The sequence below is a fragment of the Panthera uncia genome, chromosome E1 (assembly GCF_023721935.1).
Source record: "Panthera uncia isolate 11264 chromosome E1, Puncia_PCG_1.0, whole genome shotgun sequence".
NCBI classification, from domain to species: Eukaryota; Metazoa; Chordata; class Mammalia; order Carnivora; family Felidae; genus Panthera; species Panthera uncia.
This window is the reverse complement of record NC_064814.1, coordinates 16,252,728-16,271,278: the sequence shown is the minus strand read 5'-3', so window position 1 is coordinate 16,271,278 and position 18,551 is coordinate 16,252,728. Positions and strand designations below refer to the sequence as shown.

Below are 18,551 nucleotides of genomic sequence, written 5' to 3'. Positions count from 1 at the left end.
GGGAATTAAAATGAAGAGAAACCCTTCAAATAATTTCAGAGCAGGAAAGCGTCCAGTGTGTAGTCATCCCCCAAATATACATGAGATTTTACTGGAGACAAACTTTATTAATGTAAACAGTGTGGAAAATTCTTCAGAAACATCTCGAGACTTATGATGCACAAGAGAATACACATTGGGCAGAAACTCCATGAACACAAAGACTATGAGAAAGCCTTCAACAGGATCACTCATTTGACTTCTTACCAAAGCATCCACACTGGGGAGAAACTCTATAAGCACAAACGACTGAGAAAAAGCTTTCAGTAGAAACAGTAAGCTCACAATGCCTATGTGAACACACCCAGGGAAGAAACACAATGACTGTGATGAATTCAGGAAAGCTTTCTACAGAAACTTTAAACTTACCCAACACATATAAATACATCCTGGGAAGAAAGTCAACGAATGCAATGACTGTGAAAATGTTTTCAGAAGTCACTCATCCCATGGGAAAAATGTGAACACACTTACAGAAGAGAAGGCTTATATATATAATGAATGTGGGAAAGGCTTCAATGATCCCTCTTGCCTTTAAAGACATAATTCATACTGGAAAGAAATCCATGAATATATACCATGTAGGAAAGCCTTCAGCCCAAAATTTTCTCTTGTTCTACATAAGAGAATGCAAGGAAATAAATCATATGAGTGTTTTACAAGTATCAGTATGATTACATATTTGAAAAACATGATTAGGTTCCAGTTCCAGGAAAGATGGAATAAGCATATTCCACCTTTACTCTCCCATTGAATGCCAAGTTTAAACCCTTGAAAGAATGCAGAGAGCTCATTTCCAGCTTCCTAACAGGGAGGGGGAAAAACAACAACTGAGAAGCACTGGTGAAGTTCAGGGTATATGGGCACACAGGCTTATTGACCTAATTCTATGTCTACAGAGCACCTTCCCCTCCCTGACACCTTACAATTACATTACTATTTACCCCAGTTTATTTTATGCAGTATGTCGTGCCTACTTTTCAGCAGAAACTTATAAGGCATACTAAAAGGCAAAAACATACAATTTGAAGAGACAGAACATGCATCAGAACCAGACACAGGTATGGCAGGGATGTTGGAATGATCAGACTATGAATTTTAAAAATGAAATACTTAGATATAACTCTAACAACATATGTACAAGAACTATATAAGGGAAACTACAAGACTCTGATGAAAGTAATCAAAGATCTAAATAGATGGAAAGATATTCCATGTTCATGGATAGGAAGAATCAATATTGCCAAAATGTCAGTTTTTCCCAAATTGATCTGACAGAATCAATGTCATCCCAATAAAATCCCAGGAAGTTACTTTGCTGATATTGACAAACTGCAGCTAAAGTTTATTTGGAATGGCAAAAGACCCAAAAAGTCAACTCAATATTTGAAGGAGAAGAACAAAGCCAGGGAACAGACACTGAACTTCAAAATTTCCTATAAAGCTATTAGGAATCAAGGCAGTGTCGTAGTGGTGAAAGAACAAATAGATCAATGTAAGAAAATGGAGAATCCAGAAACAGACTCACATAACTATAGTCAACTGATCATTGACAAAGGAGTAAAGGCAGTACTGGAGAAAAGATAGTATTTTCAACAAATGGTACCAGGAGGACTGGACATCCACATTCAAAAAAATGAACCTAGACAGAGAACTTACACCCTTCACAAAAAATTAACTCAAAATAGATTATATACCTAAATATATACCTAAATATAAATGCAAAACTATAAAACTCCTAGAGGATAACACAGGAGAAAATCTAGATGACCCTGGGTATGGCAGTGACTTTTTAGATACAGCCCCAAAGGCATGATCCATAAAAGACATAATAAGCTAGACTCGTTAAAATTTAAAACTTTGGCTCTGGTGGGGCACCAGGGTGGCTCAGGCAGTTGAGCACCTGATTCTGCAAAAGACAAATGTAATACAGGACCTTTATCTAAAATATACAAGCTCAAAAACAAGAATATGGAAACCACAGTTAAAAAAAAAAAACAAAAGATCTGAACAGGCATCTCACTGAAGAATAGATGAAGAATATCTGGCAAAGAAACATGAAAAGATGTTCAACATTATATGTCATTAAAGAATTACAAATTAAACCACCACACACCTATTAAAATGGCCAAAATCCAAAACACTGACAACACCAAATGCTGACATTTGGATGTGGAGCAACAGAAACTCTCATTCACTGCTGGTGAGAATGCAAAATGGGAGAGCCACTTTGGAAGACAGTGTGGCAGTTTCTTACAAAACTAAGCATACACGAATCTTCTGATTCAGCAATTGTGCTCCTTGGTACATACCCAAATGAGTCAAATATATATTGTCACAAAAACCTGTACATGGATGTTTATAGCAGCTTTATTCATAATTGTCAAAACTTGGAAACAACCAAGACATCCTTCAGTTTATGAATGGATAAATAAACTGTGGTAGATCCAGGCAATAGAATATCATTCAGTACCAAGAAGAAATGAGCTATCAAGTCATGAGAAGATACTGGGGCACCTTGAATGCACACTACTAAGTGAAAGAAGCTAACTGGAAAAGGGTACATACTATATGATTCTGACTTTTCCACTCAGGAAAAGGCAAAAGTATAGAAATGCTAAAAAGATTAGTGGTTTCCAGGGATTAGGGGGAGGGAGGGATGAACAGCCGGAGCATAGGGGATTTTTAGGGCAGTGAAACTATAATACTATAATGGTGGACACATGTTATAAAAATGTCAAAACCCATTGAATGTACAACATCAAGAGTAAACCCTACTGTAAACTATGGACTTTAGGTGATAATGATATATCAAGGTAGGTTTGTCTTTTTTTTTTTTTTTTTTTTATTTTTTTTTTTTTTTTTTTTTTTTTTCAACGTTTTTATTTATTTATTTTTGGGACAGAGAGAGACAGAGCATGAACGGGGGAGGGGCAGAGAGAGAGGGAGACACAGAATCGGAAACAGGCTCCAGGCTCCGAGCCATCAGCCCAGAGCCTGACGCGGGGCTCGAACTCACGGACCGCGAGATCGTGACCTGGCTGAAGTCGGACGCTTAACCGACTGCGCCACCCAGGCGCCCCAGGTTTGTCTTTTAAAACAAATGTACCAGTCTGGTGAGGGATGTTGATAATGGACAAGGCTATGTATATGTGGGTCCAAGAGGCATCTGGGAACTATGTACTTTCTACTCAGTTTTGGTGTGAACCTAAAACTACTCTAAAACATAAAATCTAGTTTTAGAGATTTTAAATGCACAAACATAAAAAACAAACATAAAGGTTGCATAGAATAGCTATCTGAGGACTCCGAAAATTAACAGTACCTGACAGATTGGGAAAGGAGTACCAAGTATGAACTTTCATTGAAGTGGTGATGAGTTCACCATGTTTTTTTTTCCTCAGGTACTGCCTGACCTGGACACTCAAAACTCGGAAGTGTATATATACCAGGTAAGAAAAAGCTCCAAGAAAATCCCTCCCTTGTTGGTGAGGAGCAGGAAAGAGGGCCTTTATTGGTCTCAGAAACCAGGGAAATCCCTTTTCCCCCTTATCTTCTATCCCAGTGTCCCGGCAATTCTATGTCAGAAGCAGCACAGAGATGGTAGTAGTGAGTGGGCAGGTACCTAAAACCCTGGTAAAATGGAACCCTTTTCTCTGACCCCAAGAATTGTGATCCCAAGAGTATAATTTACCCCAAAGGGTAAATCATCCCTGCTTTCCTGCTCTCCCTCTGTCCTTTTATCACTTGATTTAGATATAAACAGTTACAGCAATCTAACAGCACAATGGAAAAAATTGAGTCTGTTTCTTAGCAAGAGTGCTGGGAAAGGAGGGAGCTGGAAATTGTAAGACTGGGGTGAGAAGGGATATCAAGAAAACAATCCCATCGAGTTGTGTATGAACTTCTGGACTCAGAGCTCTGTGTGCATGGATCTGACCCTAAAAGGCATACCATAGGCTTTGAGGACAGAGCAACAAGATGTACCACTACAATGATCCCAGAATGGACACTGGGTCACATACATGGGACCTATCTAAATAGCACTGCAAATGCTTAGAAAACCAAACTGACAATGGGGCAGGTAGGAACCTGTGTCCTGAATATTTCCTGGCCATCTGGCCATTGACCACACAAAAAAATCAACATTCTCCTCAGGATTTAAATAAAACCCATGGTATCATATATAATATTCAAAATGTTCAGAATATAATCCAAATTATATGTCATATGAAGAAACAGGAAAATCTCAACATGAGGAAAAAAAAGTTCATAAACAAAAGCATTCCTGATATTACACAGATGTTAGAATTAAAAAACACAGATGTTAGAATTAAAGACCTTATGCAACTACTACAACAATGCTTCAATAAGTAAAGGCAAACATTCTTGAAATGAACAGAAAGATAGTCTCAAATCTGGTATATATTTTACACATTCAACACATCTCCCTTCAAACCAGCCACACTTCAAGTATTCAATAGGCACATGTGGCCAATGACTACTGTACTGGATAGTGAAGTACTAGACCTATATCCAGAAATAAGTTTATTCCATCTCTAGAATATATGGTAAAAGTGATCCAATCACTAAACACTGGAAAGATTCAAGGGTGATGACTCTTCCTACATCCCCATTCAACCTACCTATATGGTCTGTGCAGAAGACAGACAAATCTTGGAGAATACCAGTGTATTTCTATAACTTACTCAGGTTGTGACTCCCAATGCTACTACTATTCTAGATGTGGTTTTGTTGCTAAAGCAAATCAACATATCCCTGATATCTGGTTTGCAGTTCTTGACCAGAGAATGAGATAATCAGCAACAGTATGCATTCAGGTGTTAGAGTCAGCTATATATTTTCACTCTCCAACCTCCTATTAATTCTCCTAGTCTAGATAATAATCTTAAGTATCCCTCCATTTCATAGGACACCTTTGCTGGTCTACTATACTGGTAATTTCATGATGATTAAGTATGAACAGGAAGCAGCAACTGATCTAGATACTGTGATAAAAACATGCATGCCAGAGAGTGGGAAATAAATCCCACAAAAATTCAGAGGTATTCCACACTGAAATTTCTATGTACCCTCTGGTCTCGAGCAATCCAAAATATCCTTTCCAAGGTGAAGAGGTTGTTGCATCTACTCTCTCTTACATCTGGGAAAGAGGTTCACAATGCCTATACCTCCTTGATTTTTTCAAGCAATCTGTACTTCATTTGGTTATGCTACTGTGAACCATTTACCAACACTGCTGGATGTGAGAGAGACCCAAACCAACAGGAGGCTGTGCATATATGGGCTACTTCGCCTCTTGGGTTATATAACCCAACAGATCCAACGTTGCTTCAAGTACCTATGGTATATAGGGCTCTTACATTGTTATTGCAGAACTATTCAGGGAAGATCTCTAGTACTTTGTAAAAACAAACAAACAACAACAAAAACTATGCCATCCTATGTAAATACTACCCTTTATTGAAAATTAGCTTTTGGCTTACCATAGGACCTTAGAATGAATGCTCATGACCTTGGCAGCCCATCATGAACTAAGTACTGTTGAACCAACAAATCAATATGACTGGGTGTGTACTGCAGCACTGCAGCAAAAGGAAGAAATGTACACAAGATTAGGCTTGAGCAGGTTCTGAAACCACAAATAATTTGCATGAGCAAGAGCCCAGATGCCCAAAGTTCCTACTCTTGCTATAGCTTCTTTTTACTTAACCTAGTAAATTCTCTATGACCATCTCACTGAAAAAAAAAAAAAATCAGGCATATTTACTGATAGCCCTGCATGATAACATGCAGATAACAACACTATAACCCCCCAATTTGTGGTAGTCTTGAAGGACGTTAGTGAAGGGAAACCATTCCAGTGGCAGAAATTTGAACAGGGTCCCTAGTTGTTCACTTAGCCTAGGAATAAAGATGACAGAGGAACTATCCTATGCTGACTCAAGGAGAATGTTTAATGGATATTCAGAGATTTGAAAGGAGTAATTAGAAAACTAGTGACAAGGAAATCTGGGGATGAGGCATATGAACAGACCTCTTTTGAAAGGGCACAGAATAAATGAAGCAATTTATTGACTTCTTAATTTTTTTATGTTTATTTATTTTTGAGACAGAGACAGAGCATGAGCAGGGGAGGGGCAGACAGAGAGGGAGACAAAGAATCAGAAACAGGCTCCAGGCTCTGAGCTGTCAGCACAGAGCCTGACACAAGGGCTTGAACTCACGAACTATGAGATCATGACCTGAGCTGAACTCAGATACTTAACCGAATGAGCCACTCAGGCACCCCCAAAAAGAAGCAATTTATGTCCTATGTGAATGCTTACCAAAGAGCAAATTGCAGAGAAGATGCTGAACAACATAGCAGACCACATGACCTATTTGGAGGACTCAGCCAGTCTTTTTACACAGCCACTCTAGCCTTGTCCAAACAGCTTATTAACAAAGTGGCCATGGTAGCAGGGATGGAATTTATCATGGGCTCAGCAATATGGATTTCCACTCACCAAGGCCAATCTGCCCATAGCCACAGCGGAGTGTCCAATATGCCAACAGTCCATGCTTACACTGGGGATGAGGTAGGTGGATGCCCCCAATATATGGCACCATTCATGGGATGGTCAGCCAGTTATCTTTCTACTCATTTCTAGCCCCAGGTAATTTCCTCTTCCTTCTTAATAAATCAACCATGAATTTAAAATATTCTTTACAGTATGAAGGTTTTCAGGTAGTCTTAGTCTGCCCCCTTGTGGGAACCATCTCTTTAATCTCTCACTGGGAATAAGACTAAATCCAACCTGTACCTCAAATAAAACAACAACAAAAAAAAATGTACTCACTAATAACTTTATCCCAGGCTCTACTAACAGGTTTCTTCTTCATCCTTTGTTATCCAATTTTGTATGGTCCTTCATTAAAGGTTATGAAGTTTTTCAAAGCGGTTTTACAATTTTCATTTGTCAGAAAAACTCTGATAAGTATATACATACACACGTATATGTATGTATATATATCAAAGTTTATTTATTTATTTAGAGAGCAAGCGAGTGTGAGTGGGGAGGGACAGAGAGAAAATCCCAAGCAAGCTCCACACTGCCATTGGGTAGCCCAATGCAGGGCTTGAACTCAAGAAACCATGAGATCATGACCTGAGGCCGAAATCAAGAGTTGAATTCTTAACCGACTGAGCTTCTCAGGCACCCCACGAATATTTTAACTCAAAATCTTTCTAGATGTTTGGAAAGATACCTTTTCCAACCTTTTTAGTTGCCATTCTTTTATTCCTTTTCTTTCATAAATATGGATAAGCAGGGAGAGGTTTCCACAAGATTTCTAGTGTTAACTAGGCCAATTATCAGAATGCAAAGTAGAATACTTAGTATGTTCTGACACAAAACGTGTTTGGGGTTGCATATGCCAAGAGTTTGATATATTACTAGATGAATGAATATGAACCGGTTTGTAAATCTGAACAATATATATGAGGATATGGTGAAATAAATTATAGATTACTTATGCTGTGAACCATTATACAGATTTTTAGAAGTTAGAAATTAAATATGTTACTGGAGGGATGGTCATGCTATCTTGTTAACTGGGAGAAAACAGAACTAAAATTGCATTTTATTTTTTAAAATCTTCAAATTTAATTTCTCTCTCTCTCTCTCTCTCTCTCTCTCTCTCTCTCTCTCTCACACACACACACACACACACACACACACACACACACACCTACCTGCATATGCCAGTATGAGCTCAGGGAAAAAGCATGGCAGGATACAGACTGAATATGGTTAATATTGGTTACTTTAGGGTAGTGGAAGCTAAAGAAGCCTTAATGTGTTCTTTTAAAATATCTACCTTGTTGGTAAAAAGTAATTTTTTAATTAGTAAAATTATTATATCTCAAGTTAAGAAATATAAAGCATGGCTAAAATATGTAAACACATTCTGAACTATCCCTAGAACATCAAGATAGTAAGAAATTGTTGGAAAAAGGGCCAATTTCAAGTTTAATTTTATGGAAAAGAATATTACACAAAGATTAATCAGTATTTTAAGTTAAATCTCAGAAGAAATGTAGGACTAGAAATAAAGATACTTCAGAGGGATTTATCATTTAAGGTCAGATTTTTTCTTCTGGATCTTATCCACCCACTAACAAACAAATTTGTATTTTATTGTTTTTAATGTTTATTTTGGGAAAGAGAAATCACGTGCATGCGCAAGTGGGGCAGGTACAGAGAGAGAGAGGGAGAGAGAGAATCCCAAGCAGGTTCCCTCCTGTCAGAGTGCAGCCCAACACGGGCTCTAACTCATGAACCATGAGATTGTGACGTGAGCTGAAATCAAGACTGGGACTCTTACTTAACCAATTGAGCCACGTGGGTGCCCTAAATTTGTATTTTAAATATCAGAACAGAAAGGTTCTAAGTACATGTACCAACAAAGCGGATTGAAACTTCTGATATAGATTAGTACAATGTCTGAAATATTTTCCTATGGAAAATAATACCTACTTCATGGCGTTATTCTGCAAATTAAATGAAGATTATGTGAGAGCACCTCATCCAGAGCCTGGCGCATAGGTATTATTAAAATTTTATTTTCTTTATTCTCAAAGCAATCTATTTTGAAAGCTAAATGATTTTTATCACAACGATAAACTATTAAAACAATAAAAAATCTTATTCTCTAGCAATGCTACTATACCAGATATACTCTTACAATGACACAAAAATGACACGCTAAATACTGAAATAATTTTCCTTATCATTTTATGTAATAAAACAATGTTGGTTTAATAAAGCCAATGTTGGTTTCTTAATAAAGAAATCTCTGTAACTTACCAGACTGAAAAATAACTTGTGCATGTTTCAAGAGCATGAACATCTCACTTATGCTAAATATTTTATATATTAGCAAGGAAAGAAGACATCACATTTGACAATTGAGTACATTATTCCTATAAATGCACCAGCATGTACTAATCAAATAAAACTGGATACAGATAATGGGAATCAAGCAAAGCCAAACACTGTACAGTTTCCCAGTCTTCCAGCATGAACGGGTCATGAGCATTATTACATCAACACGCATTTTGTGTGATCAGAGCCTGATGCCTGCATAGTACCATCCTTGCAAAAGTAAATAAAAATTGCGTTTCAACCATATCACATTGACTCATGCATTTATTTAATATTTAGAACCAAATAAGTTCTGTTATATATATGGATGACCTCTAATGAAAAATCATTTGCTGCAGAAAATAGAGCCAGTACACCAAAACTACTTGTGATGAAGTAACACATGAAATACAGAACTGGAATTCATAGAACTGATGAGCTTCCTTGGTCAACTGAATGGCTTAAATACAAGATACTGGCACTGTGCTAGATGCAAAGATCCTACTGTTAGTGAACTCTTAAATTACTAGGAAAAATAGGGATGCATCAGACAAATAAGACTAAATACAACAAGTAAGGAGCAAATGGGTGGCTCAGTTGGCTAAGCGTCCGACTAGTCATTTCTGCTCAGGTCATGATCTCATAGTTTGTGAGATTGAGCCCTACGGTGGGCTCCAATCTGACAGCAGGGAGCCTGCTTGGGATTCTCTCTTTCTGCTCCTTCCCTGCTCATGCTTTCCCTCTCTCTCTCAAAATAAATAAACTTAAAAAAAAAAAGACTAAATACAATAAATAATGTAATCCGATTATATACAATATGCTATACTGGAAAGGAGAAAATAACCACCCAACCTCAGAAGGCCTTAACTTAGAAGCTTAACTGGAACAATCAGTTTTAGAATCAAATTCCAAGGGCCTCATTTCACTAATCAATAGGTAGTTGGTAGTCTGATAAACTACCCACATTTAAGAAATTTCTTACACTGCTTTACTTTATTAGTTAAGTAACAGAAGTGAACACTGAATCACTATGTGGCCTAGGCACATCCATATACCTTCCCAAGCACCCTAAGTGCTACTTGCTCATTCTTTTACTCAACAAATACTGACAAATTCATATATGCAAGTGTTCTAGGGCAAGAATGGTGAACAAGATAAAGTCTCTGCTCAAATAAACCCTATTTTCTGGTAGTTGAGACAACAAAAAAACAAGTAAATAAATATTTTCAGGTAGTGATAAATACCACGAAGGTTAGGGCTACATATTTCATAGGATGGTCACAGAAGACCTCTTTGACCTAAGGAGAAATCTACAGCCTTTTATTCAAGAAAGAGCAAGTGTATAGGCCTAAATAGAAAATATTCAACATATTTAAGTAAAAAGGTCAGCAAAGAGGAAGCAAAATAAACTGTGGAAGGAGAGGGAGAGCACAGAGTTAGAGTACTAGGAAAATGGCAATTCAAGTAGGGCCCTATAGGGAATAATAAAGCCTGGAGTTTATTCTGAATGTGATAGAAAGCTACTGAAGAATTTTATTTCAAGTCTGGGGAAATATATGATTTGATTTGTTTTATTAAGAGCACTATAGCTATCACATGGGCAACAGACTACAGATCTACAGATTGGCAAGAATGCAAATAAGACACTATTAAAAGAAAGAAATGATGGTAGTTCAGACTAAAATGGCAATAACTGAGGTGGTATGGAATGTCAAAAAGTATTTTAATTTTTTTTTTTTAGAGAGAGAAAGTGCACGCACAGGTGTGCACGCACACACACACACACACACACACACGTGAATGGGGGAGGGACAGAAGAAGCGGAAGAGGGAGGGAGGGAGGGAGAGAGAGAGACAGAGAGAGAGAGAGAGACAGAGAGAGAGAGAGACAGACAGAGAGAGAGAGACAGAGAGACAGAGAGAGTCAATCCTAAGTAGGTTCCAAGCTCGGCACAGAGCCCACTGCAGGGCTTGATCCCACAACCCTGGGATCATGACCTGAGCTGAAATCAAGAGTCATATGCTGAACAGACTGAGCTACCCAGGGACCCAGAATTTGTTTTTTTATTTTTTTAACGTTTATTCATTTTTTTGAGAGACAAAGCATGAGTGGGGGAGGGGCAGAGAGAGAGGGAGACACAGAATCCAAAGCAAGCTCCAGGCTCTGAACTGATAGCACAGAGCCTTACACAGGGCTCGAACTCACAAACCGTGAGATCGTGACCTGAGCCAAAGTTGGATGCTTAACTGAATGGGCCACCCAGGTGCCCCCAGGCACCCAGAATTTGTAAGAACAAATTCTTAAAGCATTATAAAATTTTTAAAAAGCCAATAATAGAGGAGAAATGTTAAGAAATCCATGGAAGACACAAACTAGATGCAATTGGAACGAGGAAATTATAGCCCAGAGCATGCGTAGGAGGATAACTGTGAAAGATGAGTGTTTCCAAGTCTGTTTTAAGCACAGAAGTGTGAGATGCAAGGAGCAGGAAGTGCCCAGGGGCAGCAATCTGAATGAGTGGAGTAGGATCGGATTCACTGCAAGTAGTCAGGCATCTACCATCTCCCACATTTGATAAGCAGAAGACATCATAGGTCTCTGCCCCTAAGCTAGAGCAGTGAGTGTGGTATGTGTGAGTCAGAATCCATTGCACCCGAGAGACAGATCAGAGGCCAAGCTAGTTAGTTAACACACAGGAGAGCTTATCATGCCTAAAGGATAAGATAGCTCACCAGACACCTTACATTACATGTCTGTTATTATCACTGGAGAAGAGACATTAAATAGAAACTGAATCCACAATCAGGCAGGGCAGATTATCAGGCATTATGTACCTATATAGGCATATCAGTTGTTTAAAGTTAGTGTATGTTATGAACAGAGTGCCATCTGTTCTGGTTGATGTTTATGGCATGTTAATTGTTAAATAATTTGAGTATTACCCCTTCAGATAGGCAAACACAAAATATAATCAAATGGAAGAGCTCTAGTTGTGCGGTAAGGTGGAATAAGCACACTCCACCTTAACTGAATCTAACTAAAATCCCTGTAAAGAAGATAGAATAGCTATCTGAAGACTCTGAAAAATAAAAAGTAGCAGGCAAATTGTGGAAGGAAACCAGAGTTTGAAGGACAACCAATTTGGTGGCACATTTCCTCTTGTTATTTTATGTCCCCAAACTCCCAGCCTGAATTCAAAGGAAATCCAAATCCAAATCCTGGAACAGCACAGCAGGGATGAAAGGAAAGATCCAAGACAAGTCTTCTCTTCCTGGTTAGACAGTATGAATGAAGGGGGTGAGGAGGGCTCCATATAGGACAGAGAGAGTGGGGAAAATCTTTTGGCTTTTTTCCCTTTTTACCTTTTTCTTCTAGCTCTGACCCCTAGACAAACTTATTTCACTATTGACAGCTGTCACTGAATGGATACTTCAATCTCTGAAGGAGGGGAATCCTTTTTGACCAGAAGAACAGTGGTATGAGGAATAGGATAGAACAGAAAGGAGAAATAGATATATCTACACTTACAGTTTGAGATTTCAATATTCCTTTCCTAATAATTGAGAGAATGAGCAGACAGAAAATCAGCAAAGGTATAGAAGACATGAACAACACTATCAATTCAGCTTGACCAGATTGATATTTTATAGAAACTTCTACCCCAAAAGAGCATAATACACATTCTTTTCAAGTGCATACTGAACATAAGATCATTTCCTGGAACACAAAACAAGTTTCAATAAAAAGTGATTCAACTCACAGAAAGTGTGTTCTTTGATCACAATGAAATTAAATTAGAAATCAATAGAAGAAAGATATATGGAAAATTCTTGAATTTGGAAACTATAATAACACACTTCTAAATAATACTGGGTTAAAGAAGACAACACAAGGAAAATCAGACAGTATTTTGTACTAAATGAAATCATACTCATCAAATCCTGTGAAATGCAGCTAAAGCAGTACATTGAGGGAAATTTATAGTACAAAAATTCCTGTACTAAAAAGAAAATTCCAATGACCCCAGCTTCTACCTTAGGAAATCAGAAAAAGAAAAAGAAATTACACCCAAAGCAGGAAGAAGAAAGGAAATAATAAAGAGCAAAGCAGAAATCAATGAAATACAAAATAGGAAAGCAATAGAGAAAATAAATGAAAACTGAAATTGATTCTTTGAGATCAGTAAAATTTATGTATCTCTTCCCAGAATGATAATCTCAAAGAATACCCAAATTACCAATATCAAGAATGAAAAAGGTGGACATCACTAAAGATTCTACAGATTTTAAAAGGTTATTCAAGAAGAAATAGAGAATTCAAATAGTCATATTTTATTAAAGAAATTTAATTTATATTTTAAAACTTTCCCATAAAGAAAATTCCAGGTCCAGATGCTTCTCTGAGAAATTCTATCAAACATTTAAGGATGAAATAATACCAGTTCTACACAAAATGTTCTAGGAAAATTGAAGAGGAGGAAATTTTTCTCAAGTTTCAACTTATTCTAAGAGGCCAGCCTTACTCAGATACCAAAATCAGACAAAGGCACTGTAAGACAAGAAAACTAAAGGTCAGTATCCCACTTGTTTTAGTAAATCAAATCTATCAACTGTACAAAAAGAGGCCACATAGACCACATTTGCTCACTGGGCTTTACAACTCTCCTTCCTGACTATAATGGCCCAAATCAAATAATGGAAATATTTATACCACACTGGAATAAACTGATAAGACCAGCATGAACAGCAGCTACCCCACACCCTGCCCCAAGGACTGAGGACTTAATTCTGAAGAAAATCTCGATTCCTACACATTATCTGTTTTCCCTTGAATTTAGAACTTTTTTCACTTATTTCATATATTTATCATCTTTTCAACCCTAAGCCTTTCGCCAATTGTTTAAAATTTTTCTGAAGATAATTAAATGCATCAGGTTTCTATCAATCTCATTTTCATGAAACAACTCTTCTGGAGGCTTCTAACCTACTCTAATCTAGGCTGGTTGCCCTCTTTTCCTATCTTCTCACTGTCATCCTGAAGATTTCTTTACCTTTCTCCTTTGAATTTCCTATTTCCTATAACCTATATCTTCCTTTTATTTGTCTGACTTTCTCATTTTGAGGAATCATATCCTACAGATTCCTAAGAAAGAGTACAAGGCAGTCACAACAAAAAGAAAAACTGTCTTAAAAGACTGTATGATTTTCTTCTATTTCTCTAAGAATGTCAATAATGGTTCCTTTATTTTCCTCTGCAAAATCTTTGTTCTCTCAAAGTTGCTTTATTCTGTTTATTTTAATCTATTTCATACCTTAGAGGGTTTCCTCAAATATCTAGTAACCCTTGGTTAGTTGCTAATATTCAAGAGAAGAGGACTAAGAGGCTAATTGAGAGCTGTGATACATAGAATGATCTAGCTGGGCTGTTTATTTAAGGAATCTCTGATGACTACATTCTGTGTCTTTCTTTTTAGTCAGATTCTTCAGAAAAGACTACACCAACCTCCTGCCTGAAATATGAAGGCCTAACTGCCAGCACTCTCGTAGCCAGTAGGATAAAGACAACTGGAGTCCCACTGTCCTATTTTCAGTACAGGACTACCCTCAACTATGTTTGTTAGGTGTCTCCCAGTCTAGAATTGCTATTTTATTCCAAAAAAATAAACTTCTGTGCTTTGCCAAGGTTAGGAGTGGGGAGCTGGGCACTTGCCCGGCAGACTGGTTAGCTAATTTTGTGGAAGAGGTCTCAGGAATCAAGTATTTCTTCAACAGACTTTCCACTAATCTTCCTTTCGCCTCCATTTCCACATGCTACCATTCTTGAGTTTTTTTTCTGGAGGGTAAATCAGTTTGTTTTCTTGCCTTTCTCTGTTATTGCATTTAGGGTTCAGTTTTTAATTATTCATATACTCTCCAGTTTCTGAAAGTGTGTCCATGTTGGCTTTTCTCCAATCACACTTTACTGATCTTTTAGCAGGTTTCTGAAAGGAGCAAAAGTAGAAGTGTGTATTCATCCCATCTCTTCATCCCTGATAATACAGATAATACAGACTCCCATTCAGCTCATTATAAATGGCTTTGTATTTTTTATTTCCGTCTTTTGAATAAAGAGATAACACAAACAAAATCTTCAAGAAGGTAAGAAACACAATTTAACTATTAGTTAGCTCTGATGATGATGCCATTCCTGGTCATTTTTAACTGAGATCAGGTAGTTGTGCTCAAGAACATGGAGATCATTGATTTTGTTGTTATGAAGTTCATACTAAGTTCAGCTGTTTTTATTAGAATTCAACTACACTCACTGATTTGAAAAAAAACTTTGACAAGCTCAGGGGATAGAAGTAAATGAATAAACTCTCACATCTATATCTGTGACATTTAATACAAATTATGATATTAAAAATTATAATATTTAATAAAAATTAATATACTTTTAAAAATTAATTTCTCCTAATTTTATTTTTAGGGTCTTTTGTACATGAGCTCATTTTCTTTCCTTCCCCTTCCCTGCAGGTTTACTGAGATACAATTGACATATGACATTATGAAAGTTTAAGGTGTACAATGTGTTGATTTGATATATTTATGTACTATAATTCATTTTTTCAAGTTATTTTTTCATATAAAAATGTTTAAGGGGGAAAAAAAGAAAAAAATTAGACAAATTCTTGACATACTTATACCATGTGTATTAATTAAAAATGAATAAATACTAGTACAAGTTAAAATTTGCAAATCAACCTACATATATTATTCCTCTTTTTATTCTGCAACAAACAATTTTATAAAAATAGCACAACTCTAAAACTTGGGAAGAGCAAACTTGGAGAAAAAAGGGAATAAGATTATGAAATAAATCAGGAACTTTTATAAGATTAAAACACCATAAATTTGTAACTCTAAGCTTTATTTTATGTATAAGTAAAGATTCTCTAAAAATCACACACACTAATTGACTGCCTGAGATTTTATAATACATTCATCAGTTTGGGTTCTCAATTCTCATAGAGATCATTTCATTCATTCAGCAGTATTTATTTAGTAACTACTATATATCAGGTACTTATTCTTGGCACAGGAAATACAGCAATGAACAAAACAAACAAAAATCTCTGCAATCATGGAGCATTCATTCTAGTTTTGGACAGAGAAAATAAAATAAATAAAAAGTGGATAACTACTATTTTAAATAAGTTAGTACATATTTAAATAAGTTAATTAAGGAAGACCTATCGAAGATTTCATTGATACCAGATATTTTTTACCTAGTTTGGAAGTTGTCACTTCAAAAAACCAGTCTAAAGCACATAGTAAATTTTAAATAGAAAAGGAAACTAATTAAGAAAATCCTAATTCAAGATGGAAATTAGAAACAAAAATTATTCTTCTGAGAGAGCTAAAACAATATTGCATTGATGAAATTTTATTTTTTAAAATTTTTTGGTTTAATTATTTTTGAGAGAGAGAGAGAGCTCGAGCAGAGGAGAGGCAGAGAGAGAGGGAGACACAGAATCGAAAGCAGCCTCCAGGTTCTGAACTGTCAGCACAGAGCCCAACAGGGGCTCAAACCCACAAACCCGAAATCATGACCTGAGCCCAAGTCACATGCTTACCCAACTAAGCCACCCAGGTGCCCTGCATTGATGAAATTTAAAAAAGCCAGTGTGTTGTTATAAATGTAAAAAATTTACTTTTGGTTGTATTCCAATAGTGATATCCAGACATGTATCAAATGCTCCAAAATTACTTAAGACCTTATTAAGGTATTACCATTTAAAAAAAGACATGACACCAGTTTTCATTTTATCTTGAATAAATGATATCACAGAACTTTTAGACTGTAACATTTAAAGCTGTAAAGGAGAAACTAGAATATCCAAACTAGACCCAAGGAAACCCCAATCCTCAGACTAAATACTAGGAAGGAATAACTGATATCTTGTCTTTTTCATTTTAATAATAAATTTAATGAAAATTTACCTTGCCCAGAGCGGCTTTGGCGAGAGTCTACACTTGACTGTCTTCGATCCGGTGGTTCCTCGCTCCCTCCATCTATATAAAAGTAGAAAGAGAGCAAATAGATAATGAAATTATCTATGGTGCCATCTGTATCTCAAAACAATAATATCATTTGTTTTTAGCTCTTATAATCTTAATCATTAAAATATTTGAGGACTTTTTCCTATATAAATGAAAAGTCTTTACCCATATTTTTTTGAGGACAGTTTACATTTATTTCCCTCTGGAAGTCTAAAGAAATTCAAGGTGTTTTTTTCCCTACCCCTATACTATACACTCTACCTCACACGTAATGAGTAATTTTATCAACTCTAAAGTTCACTCACAGATTCTAGTATAGAAGCTTTGACTTAAAGATTTAAAGCAATGTCTAAATTAATTACAGCTGTTTATTTGTATAAAGTATGTCAAATAATCTCCTGGACTCTATGTTTTACTAATAAAAATTATATTTATAGGTCTTATGAGAGATAATAAGAAAATTAGGTAATACATGAAACAGCAATATAAATCAGAATCAGAAAAACTCAGAAATGAGGAGACAAAAACTAAGAACTAGAAATAAAACAAAAATCATTTCAGTACTGAAGACTAAACCGTAAGAAAACAAGCACAAATAAACATAACAAAAGACCTTAAAAGAAACAGAGAGTAAAAAGGAAGAAAATCTTTAACAAATTAAAAAAAAGAGACATTAAAAAGGATTTGAGAAGGTGCCAAATATCAGAGATAAGCAAAGAAGATTCAGCATAAGACAAAAAATAAGAAAAATTAAAAAAAGAAGCCCTAAAGGAGAAAAACAAAGTGAGAGAACAAAACAAATATTTAAAACTGTAATACAAAAATGCTTTCCCAGAAAAAAATGTGTATACGTTATATGTGATATATAGTTATATGTGTGTATAAATACATGTATACATTCTCACACACATATATATGTATATACAGTACATCTGAAACTACATATTGCAAGAGCGCCCTGTGTAGTTGAGATAATCAACTTAGATCAATGCACCAAGTAGTTTTTTACTAAAATTACTGGACTTTAAAGAAAAAAGGGGAAAAAAAAATCTCTTGGGCATTTAGGCAAAAGCGTCACGTGATTTATAAGAGAAAATAATAAATTTCAAATACACAAAGAAAACTTGAACCAAAGATTTTACATCCAGTAAAACTAACCTTTTAGTATAAAGACAAACTGTTATCAACATGCAAAACCTCAGGGAATACTGTCCCAATGAACTTGTCCTGGCTCTTCTAGAGAACTAGCTATAGGCAATCAAAGCAACAGGAGAAACACCGAAATAAATCAGAGTTTTTAAATGGGGAGATTACAGAATGTAATGGCTCTAAGATCTGACAATGTAGATGCAGTGCTACCATAAAAAAATGGAGGGGACAGAGGTTGGAGAAAGCATTTTAAAAAACAACAAAAAGTTAACTGATTTCAGTAATCAAAACCGGTGGCAATAATGTTCTGAGATCTTTACAAAGAGGGATAAAGCAAATGATTAATTATGGGATACTCTAATGTTATTGTCTCCTTGAGAACCAGAATTCT

At 36.1% G+C, this 18,551-nt stretch overlaps 1 protein-coding gene across 6 annotated transcripts in view; it reads right to left on the bottom strand.

Moving 5' to 3' along the window:
- Positions 1 to 18,551, bottom strand: part of TANC2 (tetratricopeptide repeat, ankyrin repeat and coiled-coil containing 2) — a 362,078-nt gene that overhangs the window by 232,291 nt on the left and 111,236 nt on the right. For all 6 annotated transcript variants that reach the window (XM_049636313.1, XM_049636314.1, XM_049636315.1 and 3 more), the window contains exon 3: positions 16,952 to 17,023. In XM_049636313.1, the coding sequence (XP_049492270.1) occupies positions 16,952 to 17,023 (72 nt within the window). The remainder of the gene's footprint in view (positions 1 to 16,951; positions 17,024 to 18,551) is intronic.